General features: G+C 37.7%; 2 protein-coding genes across 2 annotated transcripts; both read left to right on the top strand.

Moving 5' to 3' along the window:
* The first annotated feature begins 1038 nt into the window (after positions 1–1038).
* hsh2d (hematopoietic SH2 domain containing) lies at positions 1039–5408 on the top strand. Its single transcript, XM_056377717.1, has 5 exons — positions 1039–1227; positions 2090–2179; positions 2280–2445; positions 2791–3054; positions 3551–5408. The coding sequence occupies exons 1-5, from the start codon at positions 1100–1102 to the stop codon at positions 3977–3979; spliced, it is 1077 nt and encodes a 358-aa protein (XP_056233692.1). The 5' UTR covers positions 1039–1099; the 3' UTR covers positions 3980–5408.
* Positions 5409–6444: 1036 nt separating this feature from the next.
* On the top strand, positions 6445–13571 carry tax1bp3 (Tax1 (human T-cell leukemia virus type I) binding protein 3). The gene is made up of 4 exons (XM_056379275.1): positions 6445–6633; positions 9009–9128; positions 10813–10890; positions 11073–13571. The coding sequence occupies exons 1-4, from the start codon at positions 6595–6597 to the stop codon at positions 11244–11246; spliced, it is 411 nt and encodes a 136-aa protein (XP_056235250.1). The 5' UTR covers positions 6445–6594; the 3' UTR covers positions 11247–13571.
* The last annotated feature ends 892 nt before the right edge of the window (positions 13572–14463 follow it).

Below are 14463 nucleotides of genomic sequence, written 5' to 3' on the forward strand. Positions count from 1 at the left end.
CAGTAACTTCCATGTATTTATGTGTGTGTGACAAGTAGAGAGCCACGAGTGAAACTTCCCTGATTAAACTTAAGTTTAAAGCGTACTGTCTGCATTATAATACAGACCTGCCAGTGGAATAAAGCTGGACAGTTGGCAAACAAAGAAAGATAATTGTTCTTGTTGAATTAAAACCACCCTCCTCTGTACAATGGACTGATAGTAATGTAATGTTGTTCAATGGCTGAAGAAGTCAGGATTGAAGACTCTCATTTCACCTGAGTAGGCTACACCACCATAGATATTCATATAGGACCATATAAAGGACAGCTGGATAATTGTTTACTTGCCTTATATACATTCTTTCTAAATGCATGGACTTGTATAATAGCTACTGCTTGGTTTTGACTCCGCCCCCAGACAGGTGTTGTCAGGTGTGTGAGCGCTCTGCTGTGTCATTTTATCACGTAGCTGCCTGACAAGGTGAGTAATCTTTTCTGTGAGCTGTGCTTAATTTAGAAATTCATTTTGACTGATTGAAGTGTGAGTGTTGATGTGATGTAAGATTATTGAACAAAATGCATTAAAGGAGGTCTGGCTTATTAAGTATTAGGTTATTTGCTGAAAATAATGTGGTTTAGAGTCAACATGCTGTCTAGGTCTTTGTGATGTTTAAATTTGGAGAAAATGAGTAACATGTTTATTATGTTATCATGGGGTTTCTCTGTAAGGAAAAGTAGAATGAGGAACAATGTTCACAGTACATCACAGAGCAGACTTCTCCTGGCAATGGTTCAGTGACGTGTGACTGAGAGAGGAATTATGAATATGAAAATTGTATAAAGAAGCAGATTAATGGAGCCTTGTTCTGAGATTTGAAATAATTGGTAGTTAAATGCGTAATCTACTAGTTATTGATTCCACATCAGCTTAGAAGTAGGAACTGGTTTACTGAGAGCTCATATTTTGTATTTGTACATGTAATATTTGCAGTGTGTACTGTATGTACAAGTAGCTTATGTATGGACAGTGAACTCTGACTGATGCATTTGCAGGTCTTTGCGCTCGGTGATTTTTTTCCAAAAGACGTAGCAGAAGATTAAATGAGCTGTTTCCCAGGATGATGGATTGGAATCAGTCGTTACAAGGACAACATGATGCTTTCACCTGGTTCACAGAGTCCCAGCTCCGGTCTGTGATCAGGAACGGTATAGTCCCAGAGTGGTTTCATGGGATCATTTCCAGGAAGTAAGAGTAACGTAACATCATTTTATGTTTTTTTTTTTTTTTATATCAGCATTATATATCTATAAGATGTGTTGATGTTTTTTCTCCACAGAATATTTTCTCTCAAAGTCATATTAAAAAAGTGTTAAAACTTCATATGTGCATAGTAAAAGACAACGAGAAGCCATAAAATTCAGACACAATATAAGAGTAAAAATAGTAAGTAAGAAGAACTTTTCAGGAAGTTCTTGACAACCACATAACCACAAGGGTCAAAATTTTCTCAATCCCCAACCCCACATGTAGCATGTAGCGTGGCCCTTTAAGCAATGGTAAAAAATCAAAATGACAGAAAGAGACATGACTCATTTCATGTAACAACAGAGATATCCTGCTTTTCCTTCATTTTTCAGAGAAAACAAACAAGCAAACTGGCATTCGTTTAAATTATTAACTACAAGGACAAATATTTCTTTTTAGTCATGTGTCATTGAAGTAACCTCTTAAATGGTGGACTTTACCCATGTAATACTTTATAGCAGCATATTTATAGCTTTAAAGAATCCATGCTTCGTCTACACCTAGTGTAGCCTACATATTTATACCTGTATAATATGTGGATTATTATTGGGCAAAGTGTACTCCATCAGTTTTCTTTTTGACTATAAGACTATAATGCACAGTGTTTATCCGATCATTTCTCTGCTTCTTATAAATATTAAAATGACAAATCTTCACAGTCATTATTACAGAGAACTGATTCCAGCTGTAGTTTAATCACAATACCACCCCTGTAAAATTGCCAGATCATTTACAGATGAAAGTGCATGTGTGAAAGGGGTCTTTGTCTGTGGCAATTTGAGCATGTTAATGATCCATGCAGGACGGCAGAGGAACTGCTCATGTCCAAGCCTTCTGGCTATTTCCTCATCAGAGTCAGTGAGACCAGGATTGGCTACTCTCTCTCATATCGGTGAGTGTTTGCAGGATTAAAGGAGCTTTATGTATTCATTTTTTACATACTCAGGCTAACAGTCCCAGGTCCTTTTCACTCTTGTGCACTGCCTCCTCAGTGCTGACGACCGCTGCAGACATTTCATGATTGATGCATTGGAGGATGGCCATTACATTATAGTGGGGGAAAACAGGCGTCACCGGTTTCTGCAGGATCTTGTGGACTTTCATCGTAGAAATCCCATCATGCCTTTCACTGAGGTGCTGACTGTTGCTTGTGGACAGGTGAGGAAATGTCTTTATTACCCTACCTGCATACAAATGCCTTATTCAATACATCATAGGTTTGTGTGGTTTGTAGGTTCTTGTTTTATTTCTTGCACTCACCTTTAACTTTATTTTTAAGTTAATAATCTGAAGTTAACTCAGTTCAGCTGCACCAATTATAATATACCATCTGTACTACATATTTGCTTTGAGGCATTTACTGTGCATGCATTTAGAGCTGAAACGTTTCCCTAACTTTCCGATACCACAGTATTTGCTTATTTGCTCGGCACCTGCACACCAAAACAATCACAAAATGAATCGTGTTCTGTCTCTTTCTCTCTCCATCTGACCTTATATAAGTCCTCAAATGACAAGACGGACTACGCAGAACTTCTGTTTCCCCAAAGACATCCAAAACCTAACGCCAGTTTGCCACAAAACAACTTCCTGCAACTCAACAGGAGCCACCCAGAATCACAAGAGGAGAGTACCCCACCTGCCCTTCCTTATCGGCCAACCAACCTGATCAACTCCACAGTCCCGTTTCCTAGCAGCCAGCCAAACAGACTTTACCCAAGTTTAAATGAAGAATTTCCACATGTCGCCTCCCCACTTCCAGCCAAGGTAATAATGACTTTAGTAAACTGTTAAAATTCAAAGATAAACAAACATGACATGTTTTTTTCATTGAATCCAGATTCCTGTTAGTAATTAACAAGATGATGGTTCCAGTTTTTTGAAGCATACATCTTAGTGTGAAGAGATTTTTATTCATGATGACTAGGTTTGACTTCTCTTTTGAAATCACAGAAATGTCCTGTTTAAATTTTCAAAATGAAGATTTAAAGACCCTGAAAACATTTCATCAGTGTTTTGCTATGAGAGATTTCTATATTTCGGTTATTGTCTCATTGTCTTGGTTATTGTTATCATCTATTGTTATTGTCTTATTGTTATATACAGTAACTTTAACTTGAGTGTTGCTTATTTAGTTGTGATTATTTAATATTTAAGAGAGATTTGAAACCACATTTTCAGTGGCTTTAGCATTCAAATGCAAGGAGTCCTTTTATTTTCTAACAAATTTCTACTCTATATGCTTCTTGTTTACGACCTCAAGCCTATGCTACTGACCAGGAAGAGATATACATCAGACAACCCTCCACCCAACCAGCCTCCTGAAGTCCCCGCTCGGAGTTGTCTGCCTCCACTGAAGCAGAACCAAGCTTGTGTCAGAACAGTCTCTGCACCTCAGAGTCCCTCCACAGCCATGGCCACTGAAGTGAAGCCTTCGGTTGTCACCAACCTAAAGAACCTTAAGAAGAAATTCCAAAAGAAGAGAAGCACATCGCAGGAGCATATGTACACGGAGATCGATATGGAGGCGACTGACAGGGGCGGAAATGCAGATAATGAGTACCAGGAGATCACACAGGAGGAGACCTTCAACAGTGCGCCATTTTCCTACATTCACAATAATGTGCCGCTGACTGATGGAGCGTTACCTCAAGAGTACCTACCACCTCCTCCTTTTGCACCAGGCTACTGATACACAGCTGCTGCCTCAGAAAAAAATAACCTGTAGATTGACAGAGAGCTGGACTGAAATCTCCTGAAACAATGTTACATAACTGAGTCAAACCAAAGACGGTGTATAATGTGCACACCCAACCCCAAGTGGGTACAAATACAGGGCAGAAAAGCAGCATACAATTAAAGGAGAGGTGGTCTGCACACTGAATATTGAAACCTCAGAAAAGATAAATAATGCATGGTTTCACCCTTCAAAATGTGTGTTCACATGGATGATAATGTGCCGGACTACTGTATATCTTGGCAGGAAGCAGTGAAGTGTACGCTGGATGCTTGCTAACCTCACGGTAACAACAAGGCTACGGGAAGTGACTGGTCCCATGCAGCCAAGAGACGGTCTGGCTTCGGACAGAGCCTGTCACTCTGTTGCCAGTATTTGTGCTAAGCTAAGCTAACTGCCTGCTGGCTATAGCTTTATAAAATAAAAATGAGAGTGATATCTTTTCAAGACAAGAAAGCAAACAGGTGTTTCTCCAAAATATCAAACTATTCCATTAAACTTCGGGGAGCTGCAATGTACGGTGTGCAAACTACCTCACCTTTTCCTGTACATACCTTAAGCAAAGCTGCTGACAGTTGAACGTTGTTGAACATGTTCAATTTAATGCAGTTACTTTCCCCCCCACAAAGTTAAGGCTATAAAATTATATATAAAATAGATTAAACTGCTGTACATATGTGACAGTAATTAGTGCCAGTGACTTGTGGATGTTTATTTTTTTCTTTAATGTTCATTATTTCAACAAGGAGAGTAGTGATAAACATTGTTACATAGGAAAAAGCAGTGCACTAAATGTAATCTATATAGGCATCTAGCTGAAGCTCATTTGCTGCCCGCTTTTCTGGTTAGGCTTTTAAATCCAGCTTAAAAATTGGTGCATGTCTCCTTTGTTATGTAATAAAGCACGAGAAGACTGCAAGAGGAAGTTTTATCGAGCCCTTATTGGTCTTTATCTTTTATAACGTCACTAGTTTCATGCAGCGTATGTAAATCAGAAATGTTACAGTTAATGTCAACTGCTTTGAATACAGTGCATGCACATTGTAGCATCAGATGCAGATCTGTTATCAGCAATGTGACAGGGAAGCTGGAGCAGAGAGAAAAGGCAGATACTGGCCAAACTTGTTTGACAAGCAGAACCTAACAGGTCTGTCGAATTCACTTTCACAGTCCTTCTGGACACGGAGTTGGTATTTCCCCGAACACATCATTTCAATGTTACTGAAAATGGCCGTGTCATGCTTTTGTCATGTACTTTCAATAACTAGAGAGGATTATGAATTACCTAGACAATGTGATGGCTACAATATTTGACATTTTTGTCATGACTTCATAATGCAAAGCATGTAATATTGTTATATGACTGAGTTAATAAAGCACTTTAAAAATGTTCAATCAGTATTGGTTTCTAATGTTGTTATGACTGTTTTGCACTCCTTTGTTTCACAGCACATTATTATCACGCATTGTACAGTAGACAAACTAGCAGGACAAAACATTTTATTCAGCCATACTGGGCATTTACATGTTTCCTGTTTCTGCTTTACCTGTGTGCAGTTCCTCCTTTTTCCTTCACATGACTTCTCACACTGAAATTTGCATGCTACGGCTTTGGTAAAAATGTAACAATGTTGTAGCCTGTGATGACGTGGATTTGAATCATGCCATGGGCCTTTATCATATGGAAATCTCTCTGTATCGCAGTCTTTTCTGCGTCAGTTTACTGTAAATGTTTTCAATAAGGTGTCAATAACAATTCAAGAGCCATATGAACCCTTTCCTTCTTTTATTAGCAAATGGTATGTTGTTTATGTTTTCATTCAAACATTAATCTCAAGAAATTTCACACTAATGAGTCAATAGTTCAGATCATGGTTGTCAAATCTGTCCATATCAAAATAGAGTACTTGTCTCATTACAGACTGCCATCTAGTGGCAGGAAACGACATCAGCTACTCTTATAAAAGTAGCAATTCTAAGTCTGCGTTTACATTTTTACTAAAACCAATGCATCACATTAAGTCTGTATTTTAACAATTGAAGTGGCGTTGAAAACTCCAATATTTACAACATTACGGATTGGATTTTTCCAGTGTCTCTTTTCAAAGAGGAAGATGTCATTTCAAGAATTTACAACTAGTTAACAGCACTTTATTGTGGAAAACCAACTTAACACTGAATACTCTGTTAATGAGACTTTATGAACTATGCAGGATCACAAAACAGGTCACTAGAAGCCATTCCCTTTTAAGGAAAACGCCAATCCTTGCCCCGGGACCCTTGGGCAGTTTGATTTGTAACGCGTGTCCTTACAGAGTGAGTGGGGCAAGCGCCAACAATTAAACACCGCCCTCCCTCGCTACCCCGGTGCAACAAAGCGCGCAGGGCTGATCCGCTGGGAGGCGAAGTGACGTCATGTGGGAAGCCTTTGGTTGGTTTCCAGCCAGGTATCATCCCGCTGTTACACACAAGAGATATAGGAAGTTGTTCCAACGCTGAAAACCTTAAATTTGATATTCATAGCAGCGAGCTTCTACGTTTTATTTTAGCCCAAATATCTTAGTAACACCATGGCTTTCGTCCCAGGACAGCCAGTGACTGCTGTTGTGGTAAGTTTGGGAGTGGGACTGTTTCCATTCGACGGGAATCTATTGTTCAGCTCCTGCGAAGGGCGTTAACGTTAAATGTTGCTACACACTGAACTAACTCGTGTTAGCTTTAGCTATGTAACAGGCTCACTAGTTATCTACATTAAAATTACTGTAACATTACTGTCTTTGTTTAGCCGAAGTTACCCACCAGTAGTCACATAGTAGCATAACAAACCGTCAGTTTTCAACCAGATAACTTGTTAAACAATTGCATCAGGAAATAGACCCTGGAAATGTGATATAAAACATAGCTAACGTTTTGTGCTGACTGTTAATAAGCAGACCTGTAGATGTCTCGACAGCCATTTACTCCTACAGATGGACGTCACCATTGTGTTCCTGGCAGAGTTATAAAATATATAAAACACAATTCTTGCGCTGCCTTCAAATGCTGCAGGAGTTTTCACAGTTGGAATTAGACCTTTACGATCTAAAGAAGTAGTAAATGATGACTGGGATAGCTGGGATTTTGCAATGGAGATGAGAGCGAGCAGTGGGGACCAGTTAAGTGTTAGTCTGGTTCAGTTCGGTCCAGTTCCACCCTATAGCTGCAAAGAATTATTTTGATTATTAATTAACTTGTTGATTATATTTCGGAGTAGTTGATTAATGGGTTTATCTATAAAATGTCAAAAAAAATAATGCCTGTCACAGTTTTCCAGAGCCCAAGATGAAGTGATTAAATTTATTTATTTTTTCACTAGCAGTCTAAAACCCCAAGATTTTAAATTCACCATAATGTAGAGCAGCAAATTCTCAGTATTAAGAAGTTGGAAACGGAGAAGATTTGCCATTTTGCTTGGTAATAAATAATGAATCAATCAGAGATTGTTTCTAGTCTATTTTCTGCCATTCAATTAATCAATTTATGTCCAATTGGTTTGGCTCTAGTCCACTCTTCATAGCAAGAGCTCTAGATACTTAAACTGAAGTACCACTATGTCAATTGATCTCTGACGTAAACTATGCTCAAGTGTGGTCTACATTTGTCACAGATTTCTTTTTTCATTATTCTTCTGGCCAGAGACACTTGAGTGTCAAATAGGTGATATCTTGCTCTACCTATTAAAACTCAAAATGTTTGCACTTCATTGCAGGCTTTAGTTGTCATGTCAGATGCTTATTTTGCTATGTTGTTTCTTCAACATCATAGAGTGAGGTCAAACCATAGACAGACAAGCAGGAATTAATCTTCATCAGCTGTTTAATCAGTGTCCCCCCTTCACTCCACATTTAGAAATAGACTTAAATATTGATATATAAGTGATATCCTATTTATAGTTTGTCTAATTATTAGGGTAACAGAGTTATGGAAGGTCTACAATTCAAGTTTTTAATCCTTTTTTGACAGGGAGACAGAAATATGTTGTAGTACCAGCAAGTACTGACTGACTGATTCTCACTCAGTAATAGCAGAGCTCCAGACATCCTCAGACTTCATTGTATCAGCCACACCACTGAGAAACTGTCTGGTTATTCATCATCACACACACAGGCAGTCATTGTTTGGAGGAGTGTTGTGATGAGTCCTACTGTCAGAGTCCATCTGGTTTCATGAGCCTGCAGCTGCTTGTCAGTGTCAAGGGCAGGGCCGTACTATTAAAGTCTCTGTATCCCAGTGTGGACTTCAATTACTAGGGAACAGACTCTGAAATCCACCATTTGTCATGCACTGAAATCGGGTAAAATATGTCTGTGGTGTATAAATCAGTGCCTCATTGCCTCACAGGATTGTAACATGGCTATATACCGAGTTATTTTCCTGTTTCCTGTCAAAGTATCATGCCAATGAGAATTAAAATCAAAATATAAAACATTTTATTTTGTCCTTGAACTGTTTTTTCAGTACTGCTGTACTTCATGATGATTTTACAAACAGGATCTTTTATATAGGTCAGTGTGCATACATCGTGTAAATGAGCAGTTACAGATATAGTTAATTACAGATAAGCCACGACAACATCCAGAATGATGCTTGGTTTTTGAAAAACCTAACAAATTTTTTTACTTTTATTGTTTGAGACTGAGTTTTTAAATGTGTCATAGTGGACTATGACATCTAACTGATACAAGCTGGAGGGTTTTCAATCTACAAGAACAGTAATGTACAGGAACTTGTCTTGGCGACAGTGTAGAGACAATATTGATCCAGTTATGCCCCACTGATAGACCAGCAGTTCAGATTTCTGACATATGTGAACACTGACAGTAAACCAGAACCTAGCACCGATAGTTTCCCTGAGCAGGGACTTGTCACTGTTATGTGTGCTTTTAAACTTGCTGGTTAGTCCCTGTGAGGAAGGATCTGATTTTGTTTTTCTTTTGTCAAACAGCAACGAATTGAGATCAAGAAGTTGCGGCATGGAGATAATCTGATCCTTGGCTTCAGCATCGGTGGAGGGATCGACCAGGACCCTGGGCAGAACCCTTTCTCTGAGGACAAGTGTGACAAAGTGTGTGTGTGTGTGTGTGTGTATACATCAGCTGTGTACTGTAATTTTATGCAGCACATGGTGCATTATTATTATTTTTATTATTATTATTATTAGTAGTAGTAGTAGTGGTTGTTTTAGTAATACAACAAAGAGAAATCAAAGTTCATATTTATACATTTATCAAAATATTACTGATATGTGACAAATTTGATGCAAAATCACACGGTAAAAAGTTAAACTCATGTTACCCACAAACAAAATCCTGTAATTAAAAAAATATCATCATATTTAAATGTACAATATGCAAGCTCTGGAGTTCAAACTAACCCTAACACTAGCATGAAACTTGTAAGCAAAGCCCGTTGTGTTTGCTGTCTCAGATAATACAGTACACAATACAGTACATGCAGTACAGAAAACTAATTTTTTAGTTCACGTTGGTCAGAGGCAGCAGTAAAATTGATTCTGGGATGTGACTTTTCCCTGGATCTCTGTTGAAGCACAGTGGTACTGGAGCAGTATTTTGATGAGATATACCAGAGGGACAGGCCTGAACACATTACCTGTAGCCTGAGGTGGGAACAAACCAGACCCACCTAACTCAGGAAGGAAGGAATACTGCAGGTTTACACAAAGTCACATCTCACGTATCTAACTGTATCTTCGCTGTGAGCTGAGAGTGAGATGGAAATGTGCCAACACATACCAGGCACTACCACTGACCTTGTTACAGAGGAAAAGTAACTGGCTTTTACCTTTTGACCTCTCCCCATTTCCTTTTAGGTGTTCTTGATATATTTAAAAACATGTAGTAACTTTCCCTTGGGTGTCATTTTTCTCCTCGATACCACAGATCAACACTTATCCTCAAAAGAACTAAGTGTCTGTTTCCTACAGTGCTGAAATGATTAGTTGGTTGTTCAATTAGTTGATTTTATTTTTAAAAAGTAATTTATCAAGAAAAAGGCCATTGGTGTTAGTTCCAGCTTATCAAATGTGAGACTTTGCTGCTTTTCTCTGTTGTATATGTGAGTAAATTTAATATATTTTGACTGTTGGACAGTGAGTTGATCAAACTAAGCAATTTTATGTCATTAACTTCTGGTCTAAAAAAAATATGATGGCATTTTTCACTATTTTGTGACTTTTTATAGACTGAAAAATTAATTATATATAATTGTTAGTTGCAATCTACTATAAGCCACTTGTATTAGTATAATCGCGAATATTGATCACTATCATGCTACCAAAATACAGCTTGAATTAACTGTCAACATTACAACCATTAACTGCTGAATTTCCACTCAGCAAAGTTGTGAATCTAAGCATGTTTTCATGCCACCATCTTGTCATCATCATGACTTTCTTCTTTGAGTTTATAGAGGGGATTTAAATAAAGATGGTTAAATAAACAATTTGTTACTTTCACAATGTTGATAACACAGAGGATGTTGCCAGACATATTCTCTTTAGCATATTCTCATGGCTTTGGCAATTTACTAACTATAACAGTGAAAGAGGCAGAGAGACTTTATTTAGACTACAGTATGTGCTATTTACTTTGCATGTGTTAATTGATATTTTTTCATATTTGTGAGGTGCCGCCTTCTATATGTTTTTTGTTTGTTTGAGGTTTTTTGATTGTCTATTAGATGTACTGTAAAACGGTATATGAAACAGTGTATTTCTGTGTTGTCCAAAGGGTATCTATGTGACCAGGATTACACCAGGAGGACCAGCAGATGTAGCAGGATTGATGATGGGAGACAAAATAATGCAGGTGCGTAGTGAAATGCACAAATCCACAAGATGGCACTATGTGTACACTAGAGTGTCAGGTTGGAGCTCTGCATTAGGAACAGTGCTCACTTTGTCCTACTGTTAATCAACATGGCCCTAACTTAAGTTTGAGAAAATAGCATTTCCAGCATTTCTCAGAGACAATTCTTTTCTTCCTCCCAGGTGAATGGCTGGGATATGACTGTGGTGACCCATGACCAGGCGCGGAAAACACTAACAAAGAAGAAGGAAGATGTCGTGCGACTACTGGTAACCAGAAAGTCCTTGGAGGACGCAGTCAAGCAGGCCTGTTATCCCAGAAAGCAACCTAGTGGCACGACTGTACTAATGCAATAACCTAGGAGTGAACAAGCTCATGTACTGAGCTCCCACAAAGTCAGATGATGGTTGCACCGTGGCCTTTATACCCATGTTAATGCAAAAACACCACATAGACTGCATCAGTCAATTGTGAGAATCAATCAGTGAGAATATTCTTTAAACACACTCTTGGTGTCCAGTTAATATCACCATAGCGATTGTAAGCAGAAAAACAACAAGACTTTCCAACATTTTCACATAAAGACAAGTGTTCCAAAAAACAATCACATGATCCATTTTGACTAATTTTGAGAAACATCAACATTTTTTGTTCCTTTAAAATGTTTCCGTGTGTATTGTTTAGGGTTAGCTTTAGTAGCAGATATTTATGATAATTACTGTAATTCCAGTTTGTTCGAACAACAGTAGACTGAAATGACTTTCATAAAATAGTGTTTGTATATCTCTCTACTTAACATCAGTTAAATAGTGTAGTAGAACATTCTTGATTTATTCCAAATTAGTAAATATTTGCTAAATGTCTTCAATCCATTCTTTATAGGAGCTTTTTAGTTGCAGTCGTAGTCTTTCATAAGGCATGGGGTAGGATATCTTTGTCAAATACGTCTATTATCCTTTTTGCCTTCAACTGACCAAAGATAGATTTGATGGACTGGAATAATCAAGGGAGGTTGTTGCTATTTTATTGTATCCTTAATGATCATCTCATTTAAATCAAAAAAGTATATTTTTCAGTAATTCCTGTCAAGATTACAGCATCAATTGCCAAAGTAAAAACCAGGACACTATTACACGATCAAAAGTCTTTTTACCAGTCTTTTTTTATTGCATACTAATGTGTGTCACACTAGTTATTCTTTTACTGATAAATATTTCAGTTCTATTTGTCTTGATTGTTGTTGATGTCTATTACATGTGTGGTAAACTAACATTTTCTCTCTCTGTGTCTGCTAAAGTAACAAGAAAATGTTCTTCCAAGTTATTTCCAAGTCCCGTATAAACAATATCCCACAAGCTGGGCTTACTTTCAGATGACATCTGTCATAGCATTTTCAGTGTATTCACTGTTAATCACCTTTTTATCAGGTTTCACAAAAGAAAGTTGGTAACTCGCTGTTTAACCAGCAGCCCCACTAGTTTCACACTGGAATCAGCTACATTCAGATTGTGTCAAGCTGTGAAATGTTTTGAACTTGTTTATTGTCAGTGACCAAAGGTCCAAGTTGAAACTGTAAACCTGAAGCCAGCAGGAGTGAGTTTGATAACTCGGGAGTGTGCACAGCAACCTTAAAACCACTAAGTTTAATAATAACTATTTGTTTCTATTTTCCATTTAACCATTCCTCTGTGGTTTCTGCAACACAGAATTGATTTATTGCCTTTAATGCAGTAAGTACTACATAACATTGCAGAAGACTGATAACAATATTATGGCTTGGAAATATTACAGGACAGTGCATTGGTATTACAATACTAATCTTATATCTGGGAGATCTTATTGGCTCTTTTCTAATGCTAGTGGTATAAAAATACTTTGTGTTTAATAGAACAATATGGTCTGTATATTATATATATTAACACCTTAGTCTAACAATCAAGATTGTGAGTTGAGTTAAGTTAAATTTTCATTCCAAAATGAAATATCCGTTGTTCTAAATTATTTCTGGTAAAGGAGTAGAGCAATAGAGAGGCAGTATTATGCTGATATAACAATAAATGAATGTTAAAGGTACAGTCCGCCTAAAGAATGTCTCATAATGTATTTTAAGGAGTCAAAATAGTGAAGTATTGGAGTCAATTTAACACTTAACAGTATGTGATTTTGAAATGAAACCTTTCGATACTCAACACACTGGTTCACAAACGCTTTGGCTTGTGAGTCTTTAAGATAAGGCCATACCCCCTCCGCAGAGATTATGGCCTTTGTGGTGACAAAAATTATGAACAGTTCAAACAAAAACAACAGAAAAACAATTTTAGGACTGGACATCATTTTGTTTAACAATATATAAGGTATCATTTTTACGTATGCCTTTCATCATTTTAGGACCCCTAAGAGTTATCCAGTGGGTGTTCAACAATAACTACAGTGGTACAGTGGTTTCACCACAGTGATACATTTAGAAATGAGTGTAATGTATGACAAATCACTTGCGGTATTTTCTATTTGAATTATGTCTGTCTGTCTCCAGATTTTGTATATGTAAACTGCCAGCAGAGCACAAACGTTCAGCATTTGACTGTCTTCAGTTTACTCTACGAATGTTTCTCAGATATAAAAAGACTGAAAATGAAATCTGCCTGTCTACCTTTTATTGATAAAGCACCAATTTAATATGATTCGAAGTACCAGTCTATTTTTTACCTCTCTCCCCTTCACACTGCAAAGCCTTTTTTTTATCTTACAGGCCCTTCAAATAGCTTCATGTTGCCAGTTATAAAGTAATCAGCTGACATTTCAAAGCAAAGAATCTATTCCCTGACCTTTCTGTGTTTACCAAGGCATTTTGATACAGAGAGCTTTCTCTACTTTCATCTCTTAAATATGTGTGCCTGGAACCAATCACTGGCCTTTGAACTGAAGATCTGGGGAATAAAAGTCCATGATGCATCAGAATGAGAAACTGGTCGCAGAAGGCAACTGTTAAAAAATAGGCTCATGAGAAAGTTTGATTTTAATGTGCTTTGCTTGTTCATGTTGATTTTGTTTTTCGGGAACATTGTGCCACAATTCTTTAATTGAACATTTTTTTCAACCGTTCACCACACGTTACCATTTTTATTGTATTTAGCTGTAGAGATCATGGTTTTTATTAGTAACAAGATGGCAGATGGTATGTAGTGTAGAGTAATGTACTACCAGTGTGTTTTCTATTTTCTGAGGGACAAAGCCAGTTGAGATGAATTTGCTGTGTAATGCTTTTTCAAGTCTTAAAATAACACCTGGTCCATGTCACATCATGGGAGAGGGTCGATTTAGGGCAACACTGAGCTAAAATCCCCCCTTTGAGAAATAATTGATGAGGAAACTGTGCGTGCATGTGTGTGTGTGCGTGTGTGTTATTTTTATTCCTGGGACAAAGGGAAGCAGGCTCCATTCCACTTGCCTGGGCATCATCATACTATTATACAATGTTACGAGACAATAAAGTGGTTGCACCAACACAATCTCAGCCAGCGCTCAGACTCACAATGTGAGTTTACTCTCACTGATACCACAGCATTAATACAT

This window comes from Seriola aureovittata, chromosome 6 (assembly GCF_021018895.1).
Source record: "Seriola aureovittata isolate HTS-2021-v1 ecotype China chromosome 6, ASM2101889v1, whole genome shotgun sequence".
NCBI lineage: Eukaryota > Metazoa > Chordata > Actinopteri > Carangiformes > Carangidae > Seriola > Seriola aureovittata.